This window comes from Indicator indicator, chromosome 15, assembly GCF_027791375.1.
Source record: "Indicator indicator isolate 239-I01 chromosome 15, UM_Iind_1.1, whole genome shotgun sequence".
NCBI classification, from domain to species: domain Eukaryota; kingdom Metazoa; phylum Chordata; class Aves; order Piciformes; family Indicatoridae; genus Indicator; species Indicator indicator.
In genome coordinates, this window is record NC_072024.1 from 14402516 (window position 1) to 14426812 (window position 24297).

General features: G+C 36.7%; 1 protein-coding gene across 1 annotated transcript; it reads right to left on the minus strand.

The window, feature by feature from the left end:
• Positions 1 to 1157: 1157 nt before the first annotated feature.
• APPL1 (adaptor protein, phosphotyrosine interacting with PH domain and leucine zipper 1) lies at positions 1158 to 24009 on the minus strand. The gene is made up of 22 exons (XM_054387190.1): positions 23956 to 24009; positions 19206 to 19304; positions 18088 to 18147; positions 17023 to 17094; positions 16126 to 16213; positions 14685 to 14726; positions 13884 to 13942; positions 13262 to 13408; positions 12585 to 12667; positions 12322 to 12480; positions 10857 to 11045; positions 10343 to 10385; positions 8536 to 8592; positions 7348 to 7439; positions 6642 to 6824; positions 4282 to 4331; positions 3778 to 3952; positions 3643 to 3679; positions 2519 to 2665; positions 2236 to 2286; positions 1796 to 1885; positions 1158 to 1354 (listed from the first exon to the last, which is right to left on the minus strand). The coding sequence occupies exons 1-22, from the start codon at positions 24007 to 24009 to the stop codon at positions 1205 to 1207; spliced, it is 2127 nt and encodes a 708-aa protein (XP_054243165.1). The 3' UTR covers positions 1158 to 1204.
• Between the last annotated feature and the right edge of the window lie 288 nt (positions 24010 to 24297).

Sequence of the window (24297 nt, forward strand, 5' to 3'; positions counted from 1 at the left end):
TTCCACTGGATTTTAGTATTTGTAGTAATTAGTGCAAAAATAAATATTTCTCTTCAAACAAGTTTTCTCTTCTGGATCAAAAGGTGAATGCAGATTTAGTACTATACAAAATAAATATTATATAGAGGGTATGGAACACAGAGTTCAGATTACAAGCTGTAAACAGATACTGCTTTGAAAAATGCTTTACAGGGTTGACTAGGATGGAGGATTAGCGAAGTCCCTTCACAGCTAGTAAATTGTGTTTGCAGAAGCAATTTCCACAGAAGACAAAGAGCCTCACCTCAGTTTCAGTAAATGTAGTGTACTGGTGGCAAGGCAATTACAGATTCAGAAGAGTTTTTCATATGTTGGAATTCAAGATGTTCCTGCAACTCTAAGCATATTTTATAAAATGTGAACTCGGAAGCCTACAGCTTTTTATTAGGTGTGCTGGGGGCTATAGCCAAGAACGTGGCACCTGTGCTACAAGAATATATGCGTTTGTCATGTCATTTGGTAAAGAATGCTTTACCCATCCCCTCATGCAGCCAAGTGTACCTGCTTCTCATCAGCTCTTACCTAGGTCTGACAGTATATTTTTTTCTCCTGTTGAAAGAAGTCTTTCATCATTATATTCACCAAAAAAATCAGGACAGTATCATACAGTGCAATGTGAAACAAAAATAAGACCTTTCTGTCTAGAAGTATTGCACATCTCATTAATGTTAATAAGGATTTTTCTTTCTAAATCTAAAAATGGTCATGTACAACAAATTAGGTAAAGCTTAGCACTGCCTTATTTGGATATCCATGTCTGTTTCAGCAAGGTCTTCTCCATACTGCAAAGAACAAATTTGAGTGTACTGCTGAAGTCCAATGAGAGTTAAGTTTTGCTTCAAGAGCAGTCAATTGCACAGAGAAGTTTGTGGGGAAAGAAACCCATTTTTTTTTTCCGTACTGCAGAGGAGCCTTGAGAAAACATGATTTTGTGAGGAACATGGTAGCATCACCATGCTTGATCTGGCACAAGAAGAGAAATTATACTGACATGAAAATGGAAATCACTTAAGTGAGACAGAAAAATCAAGGCATAACAGGGCCTACATATTGTGAAGTGGTTTATATAATACCACAGACCGCCCACCTACACTTCATTTCTTGTAGGACGTGTGCCATTCCACCAGATACATCCATGCTTCCAATTTTAACGAAGCAGGCAAACTTAGGCTTCCGATTCTCTCTTCTTCTTTCCATCTTCTCCTAAATCACTGTCTTCTGACTGGCTGCTGCTAAGGACTACAAATTGTCCTTCTGCGCTGCTCTGATTCGATCTGCTGGAAGCAGCTATCAATCGGCTTTGCTCCTCTAAGTCCTAATTTGAGAAAGGGGATTGAGAAATCAGAAAAACAATATTAATTTTAAAGCCATCTACAACTGAAACAGGACACCATTATTATAATTTCTGAACTATCTTTTAATACTGGCAATGGATAGCTTTCTGTCCAGCTATCTTCAGCTACAGACTGCTCCTTGTGCTGTGTAACAGAACCCTTAACAGCAAATGAAGTTGTTTTGGGCCTGTGATAGCGTTCTTTTCTGGGGTATTCCTAAAAACATGTGTTCATCTCCTCAGAAGAGCACTTTTTAAAAGCTGCTACACAAAATATATATGGCAAATACTTCTAATCCTTAAGTCCATCATGTTCTAAGAGCTTACGGTAAAGAATATGATAGTGGAACTTGGAGTGTAAAACTGCAAAAGAAAGTAAGAAGAAAAGAAAAAAGAATATTAAGAAATAATGATGAAATGTACCTTTTCAATTTGTTTTTGTTTATTTAGTTCTTTCTGTTGTTTCTCTTTGACTCTGTCTATTTCTTTCTGCTTTTCTGATGCTTTTCGATCCTAAGGGACAAAAATATAAGTAAATTAAGTAACAACAGTCTGAAATGTTTGATATACTACTGACTAATGTGAGTTTGCTCAAAACTGTTATGCCATGGGTTTGATTATTCTTCTTTTAAAAGTCTGGTATGTTTGTTAAAGGTAGCAAGATGAATCCTGTCTTGAATATTGTTCCATAGTGGACTAGTCTGTCCCTTTTCTTAGGTTTAAATTCTAGAAAACAAATCCCTTAAATACCCCACAACACTCTTACTCCATCTAAAAGCGTATTGTAGAATATCTTCTGTTACACATATTAAATATATTCTCTCCCTTCCATTCACAAGTAGCCTGTCCAAAACGATTCTTACCAGTTCTGCATGAAATGCAATCTGCTTTGCCAGTCCAACAGAGTCACAAATCTAAATACAAAACAGATGAAAATAATCAAAGATTCTCAGAAGAAAGCCTTCAAAATTAAGCCAGATCCCCAAGTCAGATATAACAGCGTATTAAAGCACTTGCAGCTACTTGGACTATCACACTGTTTTCCAGTACATAAGCAGAGTGCTCTTCCATAGAAATCCCTTAGACAACCTGAATCAATCTAATGAAAACATTCAAAACTGATACAAGTACAACCATCGCCAGTACCTTTTCCCCTTCGTTATTTGACTCAAATATATAGCAGATGGAGGTTTGGCGGCTCTCAGCTTTCCCTCCTGAAGTTCTAAGCACAAATCCAAAAAGGCGCTTGTTCTCCTGGTGTGTCGCATACAAAACTACACTGGGTAAAGGAAACTGCCAAAATGAGCAGATATGGAGACATTAAAACTGGTTCCAAATCCTTCCTGTGTGCTGTTTCAATATACCTCATATTGATTACTTCAATATTGTAAGTGAACAACCACATCAGAAGTTACAAACTGACCAAAATTAATTACTTAAACAGAAAAGTAGATGAGAAGGCAAGGATTCATAAGACAGAATAATTTCTAAACCCACACTCCATGTAAGAAAAAAGGATAACATTTGCAGTGTGATTCTATCATCTTTGTAAATGTCAATACACTCCTGTTTGAAGAGACAACTGCATTTGAAGATACAAATTGTATTTGTGGCCAAGAGGTCAGTAGCTAATGCCAGGTAAAGGCACTCTTTCTGCAAAACCTTTACCACAATTAGTTCAGCTCTCCTGAATTATACAACCAAGAAATAAAGGAGAAAAAATACCACAAACAAATGAGCAAACCACATATCCAAATAGTTTTTTACAACAATAAAACCATTTTGCGTTCTTATTCCTAAAAGTAGTTGGACTTAAAAATTTCAAACATATCTTTGTTTGCTCAAAGACTAAACCATTAAGACCTACCAAAGGTTAAGTTTTTAAATCCTGGAAGCCCCTACTTGAGCTGTTGTAAACTGATAGGACAAGTTTTTCCTAACATTTAAGGTGCACACTTACAATACCAGACATCCATGCAGTCGATGCAGCTCACCTACAAAGCTTACAGCTTTGGGGCAGTTTTGAACTTAATACCACAAATATTAAGTAAGTCTCAAAAGCCTACTTGACTTTTTGAAACTACTCCCCTTACACCTGATTTGCTGGTGGGTTTCTGTCTTATTTTTTACGTTTGCATTAGTCTCCTAATTTCAGGGGTAAATGTGTCTGGAAATCTCAATGCTATCAGTGTTTTCTGCTAACATAGAATAGTTTTCAACTAAAAGAATTACATTGCTGTTTATTTATCTTAAAATGTAGAGTTACTTACTCGTAGTCTTGTAACTTGTGTCTGTGGATCAATTAACCTAAAAATGTTTTTAGAAACAAACCAGAAAGTAAATTTTAGCAAAGTGAAAGATCATTCTGTAAATAAACATCAGTAGAAGACAAGAAGCAAACTTACTTTAAGCAGTCACAAGTGACTAACAAATGTGATTCTGTCATCCTGAAAACGTTATGGATGGCACGAGCTGCCAGTATTTGACGCATCGTTTCGTAAACAACATCTGGACTTTCGTCAGACTTCACCTCCATAGAGCCAAGAAATCTTACAATAAATAACTGATGAAGAATTGAATCTAAGACAAAGAAATTATTGAAAAAAGTGAACTCCATTTTGGGTTTTCCATTCAAGATCACTCAGGAAAACTCCACACTTCTAGTAACTTGGAACAATTATGAAGCAGTAAGTGACATGATTTTAATTTGTTTTAATCGATATGAAAGATGCAATGAATTATTTTAAAAACAGACTTTCAGACAGTTGCCTGATTTAATTCAGCTTGTCTAATACCTTGCTAACATAACTAAGCACTTTAAAATTGGTGTTAAATTAGAAGAAGCTATAACTGGAAATAGAAAAAAATTAGGGTTTTATTTTGCATTAGGAAAAGAAAAATTATTTTACCTTCTGTTTCAGATTTTGAGCCTCCAGATTCACCAAAAGGATTTGTGCGTCTATTAAAAAATGAGAACATTAAACTAGGAGTCAGATTACAAGAACCACTGCAGTAATCTCATGCTGCATCAAATAAGAACATCTAATGATTTCACAGACTTGTAATCTGGAGGAATAGTGCAAAAAGATGAGGACAAGCAATCAGGAGTTAGACAGAGATTGCTATATTCCAGGGCTCAAGTTACAGGAAAAATTCATAACACTGTTGATCTACTGCTGCCATAGAAAGTTTTGCTTATAATGTGTTGGTTGGGTTTGTTATTTTTTTGTATATCTGAATTAAGCTCAAGTCAAAACCTTGATAAGATTTGAAAAGAGGTGGGTTTAGGGGATGAAATTTCACAGAACACCTTCAGGAAGTAAACCCAAAAGCCAGTCCTTTCAGTACTCTGCAGGAGTGCCACACTTCTCATCACTGTCTCAATTTGTTGAATTACTGAAGAGAAGTCACTGGGGTTGTTCAAAGGCAGCTTTCTGAAAACATCCCTGGGGTTTTACTCCTAGAGGGTCAAGAGAAATGTGGCTATTTCTGGCTCTCAAAAACAGAACTGCTATCAGGTACAATGAAAAGTGAAAATACTCTAGGCTTCCAAGTCTACAGTTTACAAAATCAATAAAGCAATGCTGAAAAGAATATGGGAAATAGGGAAAGTTTATTCATAATTTATGAAGAAGAAAAAACACTTTGGCTAACTGGTAGCTGAAAAACTACTGTTCAATTGTTCAATAAACTTCAAATTAGGTTTTATAGGGGAGAAATAAAGGTGTCACCTCTCAATAGTTGGTGTTCTAAAAGCTAATTTCAGAACTAAGAGAAAAAAATGTCCATCTGTCTTGTTCAGTTGCAGTTTTATCAGTGGAATCCTTAAGGATGTCTAGTTAAAATGTAAATAAACTGTTCCAGACTGAACTCTGAAGTCAGGATGGTGTTGCAACAATGTTTATGTAACAGGGAATCAGTCAAGACTCATACCGTTAAATGCTGACCTGTGTAAAATACACTAAAGGGAAGTTCTTCCTATTAGCATCTTTTACTGCTCAAACTTTACCTGTCATTTAAGATTAGACTGGAGCAGTAAGTGCAAAATCTCTCAGGATCTCTCAAAAGATAAAAGTAAAAATCTAAATATATGTCATCAGTATCAGAAACTCAGTAAAGTGGTGTTGTTGTTGGTTGGTTTTGTTTTGGTTTTTTTTAAATAATTAATACTTCTAAAGCAGCGTGTTGCCTATCTGTCCAAACAATGCACTTCTTTATTGCCAGTGATGGCAAACTGAAAATACTGAGCACAATTCTTTCTAATTTCTGCTAGGAAAAATCCAGCTTTCTAGAATGGACTTAAAACTGATGACGTGCATTTAGTTGAAATATTATCTTTTCCACTTCCTGGAATACAGTTCAAGTCTATTTTAAATCAATATATTCTTAAGGATCTAGCTAGCCAACTGATTATTCTGCTATACCAAACAACAACAAAGACTATAAAAAAAATTCAAAAAAGAGGTGAATATATAGATATATAAATTTAACTGCTATGTATCTGTGAGGTGCAACTTAAAATTCAAATAATTTTCTAGAGGGCAGATGGATACAACACGTTACTTTGACTATTCATGTAAATTAGTTTCAGCTTTTTGTTGTTGTTGTTAAGAACAGCTGAATCTGTAAATGTTTTCTTAATATCTGAATTCTGTACATACAGTTCCAGAAATGCAATGCAGATTTACATGTTTTTATGATTATTTTTGAATGGGAAGCTTAAAAAAAAAAAACCAAAACCAGAAGTAGGATAAAATATTTTTCTATGTTGGGAAGAGGTCTTAGACAATTTTAACTTGTATGAGATTACTCTAGAAGCCTAGATCATTTTCACTCACCTTTCAGGTTAAGAAGAGTGTCATCATATGCCATCATCACCTGGAGGCAGGGCTACCAAATTTCTCTTGAGTTTCCAAGAGGAAAAACCCAAGCTGCTGGGTGGGCAAGCAATAGGAAAGGAGAATACTTTGTGAAACCAAAAGATTAAAATGAATCAGTAATAAAAGCATTAGCTGTTAAAGCAAAAAAATCTGCTGCTGAATAGGAAACTACACCTGGACACTAATGAATGTAATTAAGCCATTTAATTAGAACTCTCTTTAACAAACAAAAAATTTGTTTGACTTCACTGGCCATTGCAAGTTTTGTGACATGAGTCAGGGCAAAGGCAACATTGTGTTTTGGAGCTGCAGCCTAATCATGCTTTTCTTTTTTTAAAATTAAGAACATTAACTTAAGGGTTTTTTTTTCTTCTCTCTACATCTCCTACCTGCCCGATTGCCCTGAAGATTTTGCTTGACCAGGCAGATCTTCACTAACTGGAGATATTATGTCAAACTGTATAGGAGTGTCTGGGGCAACAAGTGAATCCAAGGAAAGTGCTGACAAAGCTGCTGATTCGGATCCCAGTGACCCTGTGCTGCTAGTACGAGCTGCAGGAGGACGAGATTGTCTAGAAAAAACAAAATGAAGATAGCTTAGTTTCAGGTTGGTTGATAAAAAATTAAACCATATGAGAGACAAACACGATAGTCCCAAGTTTGGATGAGAAACAAACAAAAAAATTACCACAATCCTGAAGACCAGGGTATAGTAAACAAAAATGAAGTCCACATTCCTAGTCAAATTTCAGTAAGTTACTCCTTGCATTAGTAATTGCACCAGAGGTGCAATCTGAGGTCTGCTTCCAGAAGTTGGACACATTAAGAAAAACCTCATTACAAATTCATAAACCAAACCAGATGTATGATGTAAACAACAAAGCTGTCCAGACAGCTGGAAATCTGGATTACTTCTAACAGTGGCTGCTAACCAATACTACAAAGGTGAGTTCAAGAAATTTTCCTCCAGGTTATCGAAGATTTGGTTATGAGCATACAAGTTTTGTTGTTTGTTTGGATTTCTTTTCCTGAAACTTTATCCAGGATTCTCTTTCTAGATGTGTTCTTCCAGTGACCTCTAGCTCTTCAACTTACATGGCTGGCCGCATGCTCTCATGCCTCTGCTGAAAGGAAGGAGATGGAGTAACAGCCTCCAGAGCTGACTGATTTACACGTGCAGCAATTTCCTACAGTAGAGAGATGGGAGAGAGTAACTGAAAACTGAAAATAAGCTTTAAGATTTTAGTTTTATTTATATGCACTGACAGAAGGAAGAAACTCAGCCCTTTGGGAGATCTCACATTGCTACATTTACACTGATACAGTTGTCGTGTTTTCTTCTAACTTGCAACTCATTTCCTGCTATTCACTTTTTCAATTTCATTGAATGCACTTCGTTTACAACACTGCAAATGTTAATACAGCCACAGAGAAAAGTCCCAATGATAAGCACATGTAGCCAAGAAAAAGAAAAGAAAAATCTCATTTGAGAAAGACAATCCTCAACTACTAACTAAAAACCAGGAAGATTCAAAAGTCTGCACTTAAATGTTTCTGAAAAATCAAGATGTGAACAACTATCAAGTAAGGATGAGGTAACTGTGTTATTTCGGCAAACCATGATCTACAGGTGAAGAATTCAATGTTAATCTTTTATTGAAATCACTAGTTCTGAAGTGTTTCGTGTGAGTGCATGACTTGGAAAATGAGAATGATTGAATGACTAAAAAGCCACTGGGTAGTGAAGAGAGGACACTGACACCAAGGTGTAAATGTAAAGGAGCTGCACCAGTTTATGCCATAACCTCAGCTCTATGTTCATCAGAGCATGTGCTTTGGGTAACTGAGCTTTGCACTAAAACTATTTTGTTTTTCATCTGCATAGTTAATACAAGTACATGGCTTACTGTCTATATACATTACATTTATGCTCATAAAGATTCAAATTCGTAACTGTCAGTTCCCTCTAGCAGAAATTAAACGTATCCATCTGAGTATTTGTCATATTAATTTGTAACAATGTACCATATACAAAATAAAAATCTAGGGTCTTGAAGATGTCAAAAAGTTATACTAGTCACATACTTTTAGTATTTTCTATATAAGCATTTAGATGGGGACAACTGTATGCTTTCATCCCATGGAAAGCTCAGCACTAGATATGTAGGAAGCAATTGCCTCAATTCTATGCTGTCCCATGAGATCCAAATGATCTCTTTTTAATGTTGTAGTTATCTGCATCTTTAGCATATCAATGATTACTACATATTTTATTAAACTTACCTCAGGGTTTTCACTTAGATAGATCTGTTTAGAGATGTTGTTTATGGTACATATCCACTGAAAAGGAATGAAAATTATTTTTTTCTAGCTCTTTTAACAAATTTAATTAAATAGCAACTGAGTTGACAGGTTTCAGCATTTTTTCTGCTTTCATTGTAACTTCAGGGATACAAACCAATATTCTGCACACTCAGTTTGCCATTAAGTTCCCTATTACCTGCCTACTGCACTTTACAATGTCAGATTTTATTAAAAAAAAATCATTACACCAAAGATCAGAACTAAAGCAAGCTTAAACCACAACTCTAAGGTAATTAAAAAAACCCCAACAAAACCCAGGCTTCTCTCTATTCCTTTATTCTGTGACTGCAAATGATATTTTTTCCTCAAGACACAAAGATTCCATCTCCCTTTTGTAGAATTTGCCCATTTCTTGCATCTCTAAGCTAGAATTTGTTTTTCTCCCTGTGTTATGAAAACCATCTGCTCTTGCTCCTTGCTTTTCCACTTTTTTTCTGAAGGAGACAGCTAACTGGGTTATGATGCTGCTCCACTGCACCCCAGCTTGCTGTTAGAGTTGTCACCTGAGCTACAGAAAAAGACAGCACAGCAGCTACAGCCTGAAAAATCACAAGTGTCGGCATCTGAGGGACAATGTTTCAGTTAGGCTATTATTAGACAACCTCAAGAGAGCAAATTAATTGGGCCCAACCTGACACAGCCCAGCTAAAACCTTAGGAATAGCATCAAAGGTCATTTTACATCAACACTGGGACTATGTATGTATTTCTTTATCCAACTGCTTACCCACACATATTTGAAATCAATAATGCTTTTAAAAATTTTCTTTCCCATCCTGACCCTTATTGAAAAGCCTATACTGAATAACAATGCAAACAGACATACCCTTTTAATCAACAAACACTTTATATCACTTACTACATCTGTTTCTTTGCTTCTGACTGTATTCATAGACTATGAATGCAATGAATCTTACCAGTTTGGCCTATCTGTGACAGCCTTTGGGAAGCTGCAACAAGCTGTCCAAATAAAACCTAAATTCACATAACTAGAAACTTTGTTAGACCACTCAAGCCTACAACATTAGGTTATTATTTGCAAAATATCTAGACAAAGTTTTTATTTTCATTTCCAGAGGAAGCTAAAAAGTAGGGAAACTCTACCTGTGCTGAGTGGCTTTTTTCCTCATTTCCTTTCCTCATCAATATTTGCTACAACACAGACGTCTGCTGACCTAGTACTTGAATTCTCAGTGGGCATCCATCCATTGCAGGGGCAAAAAAGCCTGCACCAACAGACTTTGCAGTCCAAAAGCAAGTTGTTTTACGATTCAACTTGCTCATGAGGTACAAACATCCCATCTTTCATCAAGGGGCAGAAACCCAGTTTTAGTTCATTTCTCAATTTCCTGTTACTTGTACCCTAACCCAAAATGTCCTTCTTATTCTCCATACCTGACAACAGGCAAGAAGAATGAAGGTTAGGAAAGCATGAACAGGAAGGAGAATTTGTGTCAAGATTCCATTACTGCTGTTTTGCTGTGGGCTTTTTTTTCCCTGTTTGTTTTCTCTCTTCTTTAATAGTAGAAAGGACTTGGTGGCAATCATAACTGCATTTTGTCTTAAGAGGCTAAATATAGTAATATTTTGTCAGAGTTCCCAACACCTGTCACTTACCACCTAGAGAACATAAAATGAGCTATGAACATTCCAACTATAGTTATGAATGCATTCCTTCTGTGCAACAGAAAAATCACTGGACTCATGTGAACCCCCTATAAGCTTACCTCTTCATAATCTTTCTTACTCTCTGCCTGCAAGATTGAAGACCTGAAAGAAGAGAATGAAAATGACAATTTTGTCTATTTAAAATGCCTCACAGGTACATTCAGAGAGCACTCCCCATTTTCACTTTCACATTTGCACACTGCAAAACACATTCAGACAGGCTGAAGACTCTGCGTCCATGCCAAGTCCAGTCAATATTTAATTGTGGGGAAAATCTATGTTTTCATTTCAAATGGAAATAGAAAAGGAACAAAATTCCAGTTGTATCCATGTAACACTTAATCATGTATTATTGCATTTTGTGATTGTAACCTGATTGTGGTAATTTTATTTTGAATATTACTCACTCAGCTACATTATAGACAGTATAAACAGAACTCCAGACATTACAAAGCTAGAAAGGCATCCCGGGTTTTGTTTCTAGCCCCCAAATCACAAAGGTAGACAATCTTTCTGTTCTTTATTAGCGAGTCCAGTTTTATTTACAGGTAACAGTAACATAGGAATGCTTACTTTTTGCCATCAAAGGATGTTATCTGGAAACAGTACCGTCTGTCTTCACAGTCCACAGCCATCACAGAACAATTGTCTATATCCATGACAAGTCCTCCAGCTACATCACCTCTTGCCTGGCTCATCAGATTTCCACCTTGAGTGAAGTAAAACTGTCTCTCCCAATTGGAAGATACCAGCCCTGTCTTACTAAAATGATAAAAAGAGGTTCTTAGTTAACAGGCTAAGAGTGCAGGTGATCTGAAAATTATTCAGAACAAACTATCTGGGCACTTAAGAAAACCTTTTTTCCCCATGTAACATTTTAGGTTCTCTTTACAGCTTAATTAGTCTCTTTCCATCTCTTCTATTTTTCATGCTAGAATAACTGCTGGACAAAATACATAATATAATAATTCCTTTCTTAAATTCTATGAAACTATTTCAAACAGAAATGCATACATTTTTCAGTTTTGATAATCAGCGTTTATGGTATTGCTTTACACACTATGCATATGCAAATTCTATGCATTATCAATATAACTGATAAGACCTCTGAACTCTGCAATTATATACTGTGCTAAGAATTAGCTTAGTCACACTAAGATACCTCAATTTTCCAGGTATTTTGTACCATTCAACAAGAACTCTGTATTTTGCTTAGAGCACATATGTTTTTGGTGGTTTGCTTTTTGTTTTGTTTTCCCCATAAGAGTAACAGAAGAGAAACAACTGAAACCAGAAATCAGTAACACTTGCAATGTATCCTCCCTTTTTGATCAGATATGCTCTTCAATATTAATTGCTGCAATTGCCTTCTACTTCAGAAATTTGTACCTCATGCAATGAGTATGTTACTGTAACTGTTTTGGCAAAAGTCATCTACATGTTAAAAAAAAAATTCCTTGGAAATTATTATAGAAGATACAGCAAAATACCTGAGCATTATGACTTATTTTCAGTAACTATAAACATCAGCTGCTAGACTTGAACTAGAGTAACAGCTCCCTCCTGTTGACAGAAGACTGCCTCATGGAATCAAGGTCCTTTGAAGTGTGCTTTGCTTAGCAGAGAATGCTTTGCCTTTATATCTCTCAAGCTTGTCATATTGTATTAGTAACTTGAATCCTAAAGCTTTAACAGATACTTATAGAAGAATCCTTTTAGCTGCAATCTTCTTCTTTTCCAATTGCAACCCAGTGAAATTACACTCTCAAACTCCTTCTTTCTGTTGAAAATTTTGGGAAAATTAGACTAAAACCAGGATCAATGTGCTTTGCACCTGAAAGACACTGTCCGTGTAACAATTAAATTAATTCTAATCAATTGAAGGAGTCCAAAGAAATGGAGTAGCCCCTGTGTGCCTTACTCAGCTAAATACATAAAACCAGCACAGCTAACTTCAAAAAATGTATTACACACTTTTTCAGCCTTCCTTCCCCAAAATGAAGTATTCTGGAATTTTTAAGTAACAAGTTAGTCTTACTTTCTTGCATTGAGATAGCCAGCTTTCCGTGTTAAGTTTCTATGAACAGGAAATTTTGTAGGATCAGGATCAGGCAGATACAGTGGATCACTAGCTACTTCCAAATCCTCTATAGTTTGTTGCATGTTTTCTACTTCACAATCCATTTCCCTGCGAACACTAAGGTAAATAATGTCTTATTAACATGGATAGTTTATTATTAAGTAGAAACAGAAGACACAATTGGTTTGATAACAGTTCAAAATTCAACAGAACCAACTTACTTCTGTACACTTGTGCCAATATTGGTCAAAAATTCTTCCAACTGCTCAGTAAGATTTTCTGAACCCATCTTAAAAAAACTTATCTTGAAAAAAAGAAGAGAGAAGGAAAAGGGAGAATTTAGTAATTACTAAAACTACATTAACAAAACACAGATGATACTATAGAAAGTTAAAATTTCTCAGAGATATCCCTTTTCATTCCTCATTCCCACCAAAGCCTCCCAATCAAAGGAGTAGGATGCATGTTTTAGTCTACAAGTGAAGGCTGATGCTGACTTTGCAGTGGGATTTTGCTGTCAGGTGGATGTGCAGTCACCTGGAGGAAACACAGAAATATGCAGAAACTGCCCTGGAAAAGAAACAAATTTTGATCTTGTATTGATCCCAAGGTCTCTCTATACTTTTTCAAGCCCATCAGTCAGCTACCTGTTGTGTTATGGGTGGGGTTATCTGGGGGATACTGGAAGGGGAAATCTGTGAGAACTCGTCCAAGGTCATCATGTAACCGTGGACCTGCCAACACGTATGTTGGTTCAGAAAAACTGCCACATCTCAACTGAGTTTAGCCATATGAAGCCTCAGAACAGGAAACCCCTGGGCATGGCCCTGCCCTTCCCACTTCAAGAAGTACTTTTACATCTTCTTTCAGACCTACAGCTTCCGCACTCTGAAATTACCTGAGCTTGCATGTATCCAAGTAAGGGTTCTAGCATAGCGATTTTCTTTTTGTACTGAAGGCTATTTAATGCACAGAAATAATGCATCATAGTCTGATGCTGTTTTTTCCTTGAAGTGTATACATCTTCTGTAACTTCAGCCTTGATCTACAGAGACACAGACAGGGGGAGGGGAAAAAAGGAACATTTGAGACTCAGTATTCATCACATGCCTTCTGGACATCTTTATAGCCAGCATGTTAAAAACACCAGGGTGAGGTTCTACCTTCTGTTATCAGCAATTGCATATTTTACACTACAATCCCACTTCTCTAATTTATAGATGAGAGACACATGAATAATGAAGACGGCATTCTTTTCTCCCTGGAAAGTGTGGTTATCTCTTTACAAAAATGAATACAGCATCACAATCCTAATCTTAGAGCATTTTCAGTGTTACAAGATAGGCATTTATTGGAGAAATTTGCTTTTCTGTTCTGAAGCAAACTCTCTGGGCTGCTAAAACAAACTATCAAACTTTGGGTGGAATCTGCCATATATTGTCTTTCATTATAAATATATATTAGATGAAAATTACTTCTTATCTCCTCTAAAAATCTTTGAAGTATTTTGTTTTACGAACCTTTTCGTTTTCCCTTCTTTTTGACAACCGACTGTATCTGTTAATGGCAGCATCATGGTCTAGGCAATCAAAAGAGAATTTATTATCATTTTGATAAACTAATGACTCATGAACAGAGCAGAAAACCTTTTTCATCACCCTGTTGCACAGCCAGCTGAACATTAAGTTCTGTAATACTGAAACCTTTAAGAATTGTTCTGGCCTGTTTGTAATTACTTCACTGCCACAAATACTTGGGCTAATGAAAAATTCTAACCAGAAGCAAAAATTGCCAAACTGTTAAGAGATTTCCTAAAGATCTAATATTCTTCAAAACCAAAGAAACTTTCTGTAAGTAGAGACAACTTTCTATTCTCTTGCTTCTAAATCGATGAAGCAATTTACATTGAGAGCAGCAGAATCCTTACTTAAAGAATATGTTCTCTATGAGGATATAGTAGAGCTGGGTAACAAAAGTAACTTCTGAGAATAGAAAAGAGAACTCTCAAACTAATTTTAGGGAGGCAAAATGTGTTTATTAATTCAGTCCTGACTTTAAGAAGTGAGCTAACATAAGCCTGTATTACTTAATAATTAGATACACATTTTAAGTACTGCAAAAAAGACCAATGCTGTCAATTTGTTCTAACACTTCAGTATACAAAGCAGGGATTTTCAAGTGAAACTGGGTGCCTATGTATCAATAAAAAAAATTTCACCTTACACTTCTATCCTTGCAAACATCTTCAATTGTTTTCTGACTAAATCTACAACAATACTATCACCTTGTAGTACTTAAAACATTGAGTGTTTTACACTTACCATTGCTTGCAATTTGGAAAACTTCTTTTAGAGTTAATATCTCTACAAAACAACATATTACAAGTGAAGTAAGTTGTTATTAACATTTATATATTAAGGTTTCTCATGCAATGTTTCTAAACAGTTGTAGTTTACACATTGTACCAAACTGAGGTACCAGCACAGACACTGTGGCAAGCAAAATCTGCTCCTGCTTACCGCCCGAGTATCATGTATGTGGCTGTTCAGCTCACCAGAAAAGATACTGTGCTGTAATTAGGAGGAAATTATTTCCAAAACATTTTGAAAGACATTTTCAATACAAATGCATCACCTATAGTTCTGGGCTGAATTGAGGAAGTGGAAACACAGGAGATGGGGAAGTAGCAGTGGATCAAAGGAAAGCCCCAAACACATTGTGACTCCTCCTACCTAAAGTTAGCCATGTTCTAGATGGTAATTTAGTCTCACTGTACTAGGGAACAGAATACAATACTTAGCACATGTAGGACAATACTTAGCACTTGTTCTGATTTGGTTGTGGTTTTGTGTCATACTACTTTATGGTAAAGACAAAAGCATGGAAAAGCTTTCCAGAAAGTTCCTGTGAAGTCCATAAAGAAGATTTAGGAGCTATTTCCATGTTATGAGATCTAATATTAGCCTTGAGATATTCACGTTCCTTGGTTCAAAAAGCATAATCTATTTAATCCAGATTTTACAACAAATGATTGTCAAAGAAGTATTTTCCAAGATTCCTAAAGAGCTAGAGCCTTATGGAAAAGCTGTATTTTGTATTTCAATTTAAACTTAAAGCATTCATATGCTGGATCCAGCCACTCTAAGATGTTCACATTAAGGTTTTGAATTTGGGTTTAATTCTTGTAGTTTATATTTGAAGCCTATTTGCCACAGCAGTCTGTTCACTTTAGCATCTGAAGTAAAATCTACCATACTCAGGCACACATACATTATTTCAGGCCAGACAAAAAAGTAAGATACAATTGTCACAAAAATAACGAGTTAGAAGCATCTTATGTCTGTATGCAAGAAGTCACCTATATTACCAGAAGGGCTGAAGAACTTCCTTACTAGATCTTAGTAAGGAAATACTACAACTTTCGAGTTTAATCCAGCCACAATATTGATGCCGTAGCATTATAATACATACAAATGCTTCCTGAACATTCTAATTATCTGAAAATTATTCATTCCTAATGTCTACAGTAACTGCAAACTTTTTAACTTGAACAGAAGTGCTTCCATAAGGTAAGTAATACGTTGTTGAAACAGTGAAATACAGTTGAAATAGTGTTAAGATGTGCAGCTGCTAATACTGTCATGAACAGAAATAAGATGCACACTTTTAAGAGCTTACAAATGACATATTCTATTTAGGTAAATGAGCTATGAAGAAATTTTGCTTTTGTTGATAAACCCACTATTTGTTCAAGCACTCTACCTTTTAGATCCCTTTCTTTAAACTGAGTAATAGGAAACATCATTGCATCTGCAAGCTGAGTTGAAAGTACTGCATGGCAAGAGCTGAGCTGTAGAAGACAAGAGAAAGAAGGAAATTTTAGTAACACGGTGCCGAGACCAAATCAAATCAAGACAGGTTGACATGAACTTCACTCAGAGATGACAGGCACAACTCAAACATAATTTTGCACATTCGTTTTTACAGCAGCTATTCTTTTCTGGGTTCCTGATCTCACTACTAGCTTTTTATACAAGATCTTTAGAGTTTAGCATTTGTCCCTACTTTTCCAACTTTATTCCAAGTTACTGGATCATGTCAGAAGATGGTCTCATACATTTTGATAACCAGTCACTTGATTTCTCCAGATTCCCTCCAGCTATATCACAGTCCATCTTTCATGGGTAGCAGAGGTAGAACAAATGTGTTCTTCCTCCTAAAATGCCACAAAGTAGTGTTGAATGTGACAAGAGGGATCACAGAAATAATCCTGATTCAGATCTTAGTGGTGCTAAGTTACCTTTCATAGGAGTCAGTCCCTGTCTCTAATACAGGCAGAGGGAAGCTCCTTTGTGTAGAACCAGGCCATACAAATGCCCTCACAAAAACAAGTTTCTGACTACCATGCTGTAATGGGGTTTGGTTTATCTACAGTAAGTTAACTACATTCTTTCTCAACAATATATCCTCATTTTGCTGAATAGATTCTTTCTCTTCAGGCCACATAACTCTAAACATATTCTACAATATACAATTAAATGTTACCCTATTGACAAGTGTAAGCCACTTCTGTACCTTAAAAACAGATGGAAAAATTAAGCAAGTTAAAAGTCTACACAAGACATTATCATCGTAGGTAAAACAAATGCAAGTACTTGCCTCATCTATGACTTTAGCAAATTGCTGTAGAGTAGAAGTCATAACTTCATCATCTCCCCCTAGTGGAAAACGCTACAAGAAAACAAAAGGAGGCATGTTGCTTAGAGGGCTTCCTGCCATTCACACAACTATCTTAATCATGCCTAGGAATGTATCAGGTATTCTAATACTGTAAGATATTACACAGCTGAGATCCACTGAGCCCTTCTTTATTGTCCTGTGATGAAAGAATATTTGGTGGGGGGAAGCGATAAACTTTGTTAAAAAAACTCCAAAAAGTCTATTGAATAATATATGTATTAATTAACCTAATTAATGATTTTATAAATTAATGAACAGATTTTATTTCAGAACAATCAGGAAACATTCAGACTTGACAGCTATGAAGATTTTTATCCAGGTTTGCAAATTAATTTAAAATTATAAAAAATTAAGCAATATTTGGTGTTGATCTTCAACTTCCAGCTCTTAAATTATGTGATTATATGAAATTTTTAAACTAGCCAAGAAAAGTTTACTTCTAGAATGCCTTGATGGACCAAAATAGTCACAAGTGAAAGAGAAATAATTCAGTTAAAATATCATTTGCGTATTTTTAAGCTTTATCTCTGACTTGGGGAAATGGCAGTCTAAAGAAGACAAATCGGAAAAAATAAAGGGTACTGAGTTAATTCTTCTTTTAATTCACAGTAGTTATAAATAAACCACTTGGAAACTATCATTGTTAATGACTAGTAAATTTAAAGCACTTAACAGTAAACATGTTTATAAAACAAAACCAACCACCACCACCACCCTAAGCAAGCACCAAAACACTGATCCAAAAGGAAAATATTTCAGAACTTACTAATATTGATCATTTTAAGAGGAACTTCATTGTGGCTTAGTTGTAAAAGTTAATAGGAAGACAGTAGATTCTTTTAGCAAAGATTCAAGACACCAGCTACAGCAGTTCATTTTATCTGGACCAAACCTAAATACATCATACACTATGCTCTAGGAGATAAAAGACAGCAAAAATACATAGTGCTGACCACACAAAGACAATAATAATTTACACAGTACCTGTTTTTCGTATTCCTTCAGAAGCTTTGAAGTCAGATGAGTTGCTGCACTTAGTTCATTCTAATTTAAAAACAAAAGAAACAACCAACAACAACCAAGCTGGTCATTTAAAAAATTAAATTATTGTTTAAAAAGTCACATATTTGAAGAGAAAACTATTACAACATGGAACTTAAAATCAGACTCTGAATTTTCAGAAAACCTCAGCATCCTGGCCTTCCATTTCGCTAACATCTTTGAGAGTTAGAGGTAATCAGTATTTACAAATAACAAGTTCACATCCTGTACTCTGTGCACTGATTTCTGTGTATTTCATGTTATGCAGTGCATATTTGCATTTAATTATTTCCAATTAACCTAGTTACTGACTATTAGAAATTTGTTATCTCTACAGGAAAGATTACAGTGAACTTCAGCACTACGTGGCTACAAATGGCTCTGTACCTGTACACAGATAGGACCTAATTAGCAAATTCATATTATGGAACAACTTCATCTTTCATGATGGAGTTGAAGAAGAAAGCACAGAAACTAAAAACTAAATAGACAGTGAAATAAAACTACAGAGCAGTAAACCTACAACAAACACACCATTCATTACAGTAAAAATCAGTAGAAAAATAAAAATCAAAATAAACAAATCAGTAAAAACAAACAGTTCAAGTACATACAAATAAAAAAATATATCCATTAACTCAACTGTTCAGAAAAAAAACAAAACTCAGAGATTCAGTCATTGACATAGAATGCAGCTAGCAAAACATGAAAATATTGTGGGTAAAAAACAATCACCCATTTGGTACCTACTATTCTACACACTAAGACCACGACAGGAAAGATTTTAGTAACAAAAATACAACAGAACTAGCAGACCAGAAAACCTTTTTACCTGTCATATGAAATTCTGTTGCAAAACTCATCACAAACATTTAGTCTTTACCACTCCATAACACACAGAAACCTAATAGTTTAATTCTTATTTCACTTCTACATTTGAAGAATGTGGATGTTTCTTAAAAAATACTGCTTAGAATAATTAAAAAAAAAAAAAGAAAGCAAGAGACATGAAATTTGGTTCAAAAGCCTTATAATGAATTCAGGAATTACATTAACACTACCTGTGCATCATATATTCTGTGCATGGCTTGAAATAACTGATTAATGTAATTGGAAATTGCAGCAGCATCTTCTTCAAATACTCCCAGCAAAGACCGGGTCTGTAGAAAGGAAACAGCCAAAACACCAACATGTCAAGTTAGGGAAGTACTATTTAAATATACCTGGATTTAAAAGTTAAATAGCATTGTTTCAGCTTTCATTCCTGAAAAATTTAGATAGCCTTCAACGCTGTTTATGAGAATGGTTATCTATTGCATGTCAGAGAACTTTAAAGATATTCAAGCTCAGCCTCACTCCTACTGTCAGCCTCTCTCCAGATTAATACAAATACATTTCTGGAAAGGAATGGACCAAAGAAGATGGGTAAGTGCACAAAAAACTTGGAGCAATGGGCAAGTCCTGGACCCACTATGATACATGCCTAAGGAAAAGGGTAAAGATGACTGGCATTAAAGAGCATGCTAGGTATACATTGCTTCTGCAGTGAGATAAGAACAAAGGCTGAGGCTTTCTGATACTACCCACCCTGCACAAGGACAGTTGCTGGCTGTGCTTGGATCTGAAATTCACCTGTGCAATAACAGTCAATTATATAATCAAAAGATTGAGGAACTAAAAGCCAGAACAAAACAGAACAGTACAGCCTACATCTTGTTGTTCTTGACATTTTTTCCACTCACCCCTCTACAGGGAAACAGAATGAAAAGATCTGTCCTTTTGTCCTTACCCTAGCTTGTCAGTCAGCTCGATGACTATGCATCCTACTGCACTGTTTGCATTACTGAGAAACCCCAACCTCTTTATCACAGAAGAATGCTACTGGAGATTGTGTCAGAATCCTTACTTAAGTTAAGGTAAATGACATCCACTGCTCTTCCCTATGATGAAATTACTACTCTGGATGAGAAGGCAAGCAGGTTGCTCAGGCACAATTTGCCCTTCAGCTTAGATACAATGCTGACTCAGTGTTCTTGCATCATTTTTGCACTTGGAAGCAATGTTGCTCTTCACTGTGAGAATATTGAAAAGATTCCTTCCACCGAGACAAAAATCAAAGGGAGGAAGAGCAGAGAATGTACCTATAACTCCGTAAGGTTACATTTGCTTTTCCTCATGTAAAATATTGGTTAGGATGCTTTGATGTAAAAATGGGAGTATCACTTGCAAGATCTTTAACTCTAGTAACACTTTGGCAAGAGGACCATGCTTTGTTTTTAGGTTTACATTAAAATTAATGTCCAGACAGGAAATGGAAAGAATCCTAACTGGTTTTTTTCACCCCAAATGATGATTGTTAAAAACTTGAAATTAGAAATTCTGTTTCTTAGTTTTCCTCAGGCTAAAGAACTGTGGTTTCCTCAAAGAGGAAGGCAAGGAACTTACAGAATCTGGGAAAAGAATGAAAGACTGACAAAACAAGTCTGGACATCAAAGAAACCTCTCTAAGGAGATTAGCAATTGCACTGCATTCATATGAATTGTGGTCAGTTTATTATTAGTTCTTGCTATGTCAAAGACTTTTATTGAAATGACTTAGACCCTAGTCCATCTCCACTTCAAGCATGGAGGTCTTTATCAGCTACTTCTCTGATTTTCTGCTTTTAAATATAATCACAGAGTACGTAACTAAACCGGTACACAGTACATTATTTTAGCATTTTTCTGACATGAAATTCTTTTATTTGACTCCAGTTAGATGCCTGGCTGTCTCAAAAATACTATCATGTGTGTAAAGCCCTACAAGATATACAAAGACAAAAAAAAAATAACCAAACGGCTATTTGTAAAGCCCTACAAGATATACAAAGACAAAAAAAATAACCAAATGGCTATTTATGATTAATTATAAACAAAATTAATCACTTTAATGGTAATGCTAATTTATGCAACAAGTGGAAAAGGGCGTTTGAGGAAGATAGAGGTGGAGAACTCAAATGTTTGCCAGGTGTGGCAACATGTGTCATCCTAATAGCTGTGACTCTCCCACGAAGGAGACACACGTGAAAGAATGAGAAAGAAAAAAACTGCACAGTGCCATAACCACTGAATTATATGTCATGACCTTTAAACCTGAACAAAAATAAACCTGAATTTACTATTTAAAATGAGTATCATGTAAGTTTTCTGGATTATGCGTATTCTTTAAAACTGAAAAGTGTAGAATAAAAGCATTTCTATGTTTTATTGTAAAAATCTAACTTACTGATGTCTGGACTTCAAACTGACATTGTATTATATTGATGGAAAGAAAATTACCTGAAACTGTACACAAGTTATGACGGACTATAGCTCAGTAAAAAGTTAGAGGAATTGTTTACCCATGTTTCTAGTACAACTCTGCATCATTTTGCATCTTCTTTAAGATGCTTTCAACCCATGTACATGAGCAGGGACACCATAAACTACCAGTGATAAGTTGCACAAAGACACCACCTAGTTAGAAGTCAGCAAACAGTTAAATCATTTTATGTCATAAGATGTATGGTGGTGTAAGTGACACAAGAGAGAGCCTGCACTATCAAGTCTCTTGGCTTTTTTATTGTGCAATGTTTTGGGAATGCAAATAAGTCTGAGCAGAAACTCTCCCTCAATATATATATATATAAACACTGAGTATGTGTGTAATGTATGTCCTAAGTTAATGATTAAAATCCACTGCTTTGCATAGCAGAAGACAAGGTAAACCTGGCATTTGATTTACATCTAAGAACACAGTGGTTAGATTTTTATTCTGCCACAAGAGGAAATGCTATTTTAGAAAAGCATTTCCACCCCTCAGATGGAGAATAAATCCAATATGATGTTCACATATCTAAAGTTAGTGTCTGAAGCATGTCTAAATGTGCAAAGCTCCAGTCCCTTTTTTAGCATTAAACAATGACCCAGGCTGATGATCTTTTTCAGTATTAGAGCATGAACACATCAATCAGAAAGTCAAGGCAACTCCTAAAGAAGCAAGGCTTCCTCTTTCTTCAAGCAATATTGGTTGCCATTTTTATTGCACTGATTTCAAAGTAACAGAAATGAACTAATGTAATAGAAGACTATCGAGTCCTTTTTATGTTCTAAGAGGTGGCTAGCAAAAATTCACCAGAAATATTAGATTGACTGAAAGATGTGAAGCTTTGCACCTAAAACTAAAGACGATATTGGTAAACCTAATAGTTTAAGCATATTAACTTCACTGGGCTGAGGTAGGCTTCGCTAGTCTGTATCATAAATAACAAAAGATTCTAGAATTTGAATTACGTTCTGATATGTCACTTTTTTTGCATGTGCTCCTCAAAAGACATTCCATTCTTAAGTCTCTGGGAAAACAACAAAACAAAACAAAACCAACAAACAAAAAACCCCGCAAACAAACAGCAAACCAACACGTCCCGCATTTGAGGGATGCTAAGTTTATCTTACATTTAACGTTTGCCATAAATATGCAGTTCTGACTTTGGTATACTGAAAAAAAGACTTTCAAGAGGTAACTTTGTTAAATTACTACTATTGTAACACTTTCAAAACTTTTTCCTCTTCATGAGAGCACATCAGGTTTGATCTCTGGGCCTGAGCCCATACTACAGGCTAGATCTCATCTAAAATTTACTATCTGAGCTATATGGGCACTCTCTCCCTCAGAAAGCAATGACACACTTTCTGCGTGACTGCCTTCTGTTGGCTTTCCAAAGTCGTCCCTCCACTTGATGTATATTTGTTAAAACAATTGTCATTTTTGGGGTTAAATTCAGCAAATGAAAGTTTGTTCCAGTGGTTGAGGAATCAAAGCTACCAATGCACATGCTATTACAGTCTTGCCCGTCTACACACACAAGGCAGCAAAACAGGGATCTTAATTCAAAAGGCTGCATTGAAAGAAAATATATTGTAAACTTTTTTTCTCTCCCTGCATCTAAGGAAAGCAAAGTACTTGCTGTTATTGCTGCCAGCAAGAGAAACCAGTGCAACTGAATAAAGCACATCCTGCTTAACAGCAGCATGAAAGACATGCCAACGCAATGTATGGCATCACTGACAAAGGTCAAGCAGCAGAAATGGAAGATACCAGAGCAATTAAAGGCCTCTCGGCATCACGTATTTCCCACCTACTCACATCATTAACAACTGCCACGATAATCTCATCCAATAACTGCTTTTCATATATATCTATTAAATCTTACTGCGTTTTTAATAAATATAACAAAAGGCACCCAGCATAAACTGCCACAATAAAAGAGAAAGGTAAGAAAAATCGCCTTGCTAAGTGAAGAAGGGTTTTGTCGACACAAGGTCTCCAAAACAAATCATGAATGTGAAGGCGGGTTGGGGAAGTAAGAGTCAATGCAAGCTACTACCCTAACGCCCGATGCTGAAGCACAGTGCCTCTGGAAAATTGTTATCGAGCTCGCTGCCTTACGAAGAGCTCATGAGCCCGCAGGACAGCCAAGAGGAAGCGGTGATGCAAACGGGAAGGCGCCGCGAAGACGGGCGCGACACCTGGCAGGGGACACTGCCGAAGTTGACAGCCCGAAGCCCGGATTCCCAGCCCAAGCCCCCGCCACTCTGCTTGGGCGAGAAGGATCGGAAAGCACCTGGCGATGTACCTCCCAGTGCTGAGGAGGGTCTACCACCGAGGCTCTCCAAAGTCTGTCCGGCGAACATGGGGAGGTGAGAGGGAGAGGGGAGCAGCGCTAGGCCCAGCGCCCACGGGCTGGGCCCGATCTGGCCGCGACCCATGGGGCTGCCTCTTGCCTCTCTTACCTGGGGGCTGTCTTCCAGCGTCTCCTCGATGGGGAGCTTGTCGATGCCGGGCATGGCGGCCGCCGAGGTTGCCTCTGCGCCGGTGCTGCTCCCGCACCCCACCGCAGGTCCAGCTGAGCGGACCCCTCCCCTTCTCCCCAGTCACAACACGGACACCCCCGCCCCGCTTCACGCCGGATATCCCGCCCCCTTCCCCCGCTGCCCACTTTGGCCTTCTATTGGTGCTTCCACCCAGCCTGCCCAGGTTGTAATTGGTGAGTGGGTCCGTCAGTTTTCTAACGCGCGCGCGTGGGGCTGTTGGCGCTGGCGGAGGCCTCGCGCCTCCGCGTGGGCGCGCCGTGG

What these genes read in the sequence shown, in the direction of transcription:
- APPL1 (XM_054387190.1), bottom strand. Translation starts at nt 24,009, where the DNA reads ATGCCCGGCATCGACAAGCTCCCCATCGAGGAGACGCTGGAAGACAGC. An exon ending in TTTCCAAATTGCAAGCAATG is followed by an intron (nt 13,943 to 14,684) that starts GTAAGTGTAAAA and finishes TTGATTGCCTAG; the next exon opens with ACCATGATGCTGCCATTAAC. An exon ending in CTCAAAATCTGAAACAGAAG is followed by an intron (nt 3,953 to 4,281) that starts GTAAAATAATTT and finishes TCTTTGTCTTAG; the next exon opens with ATTCAATTCTTCATCAGTTA.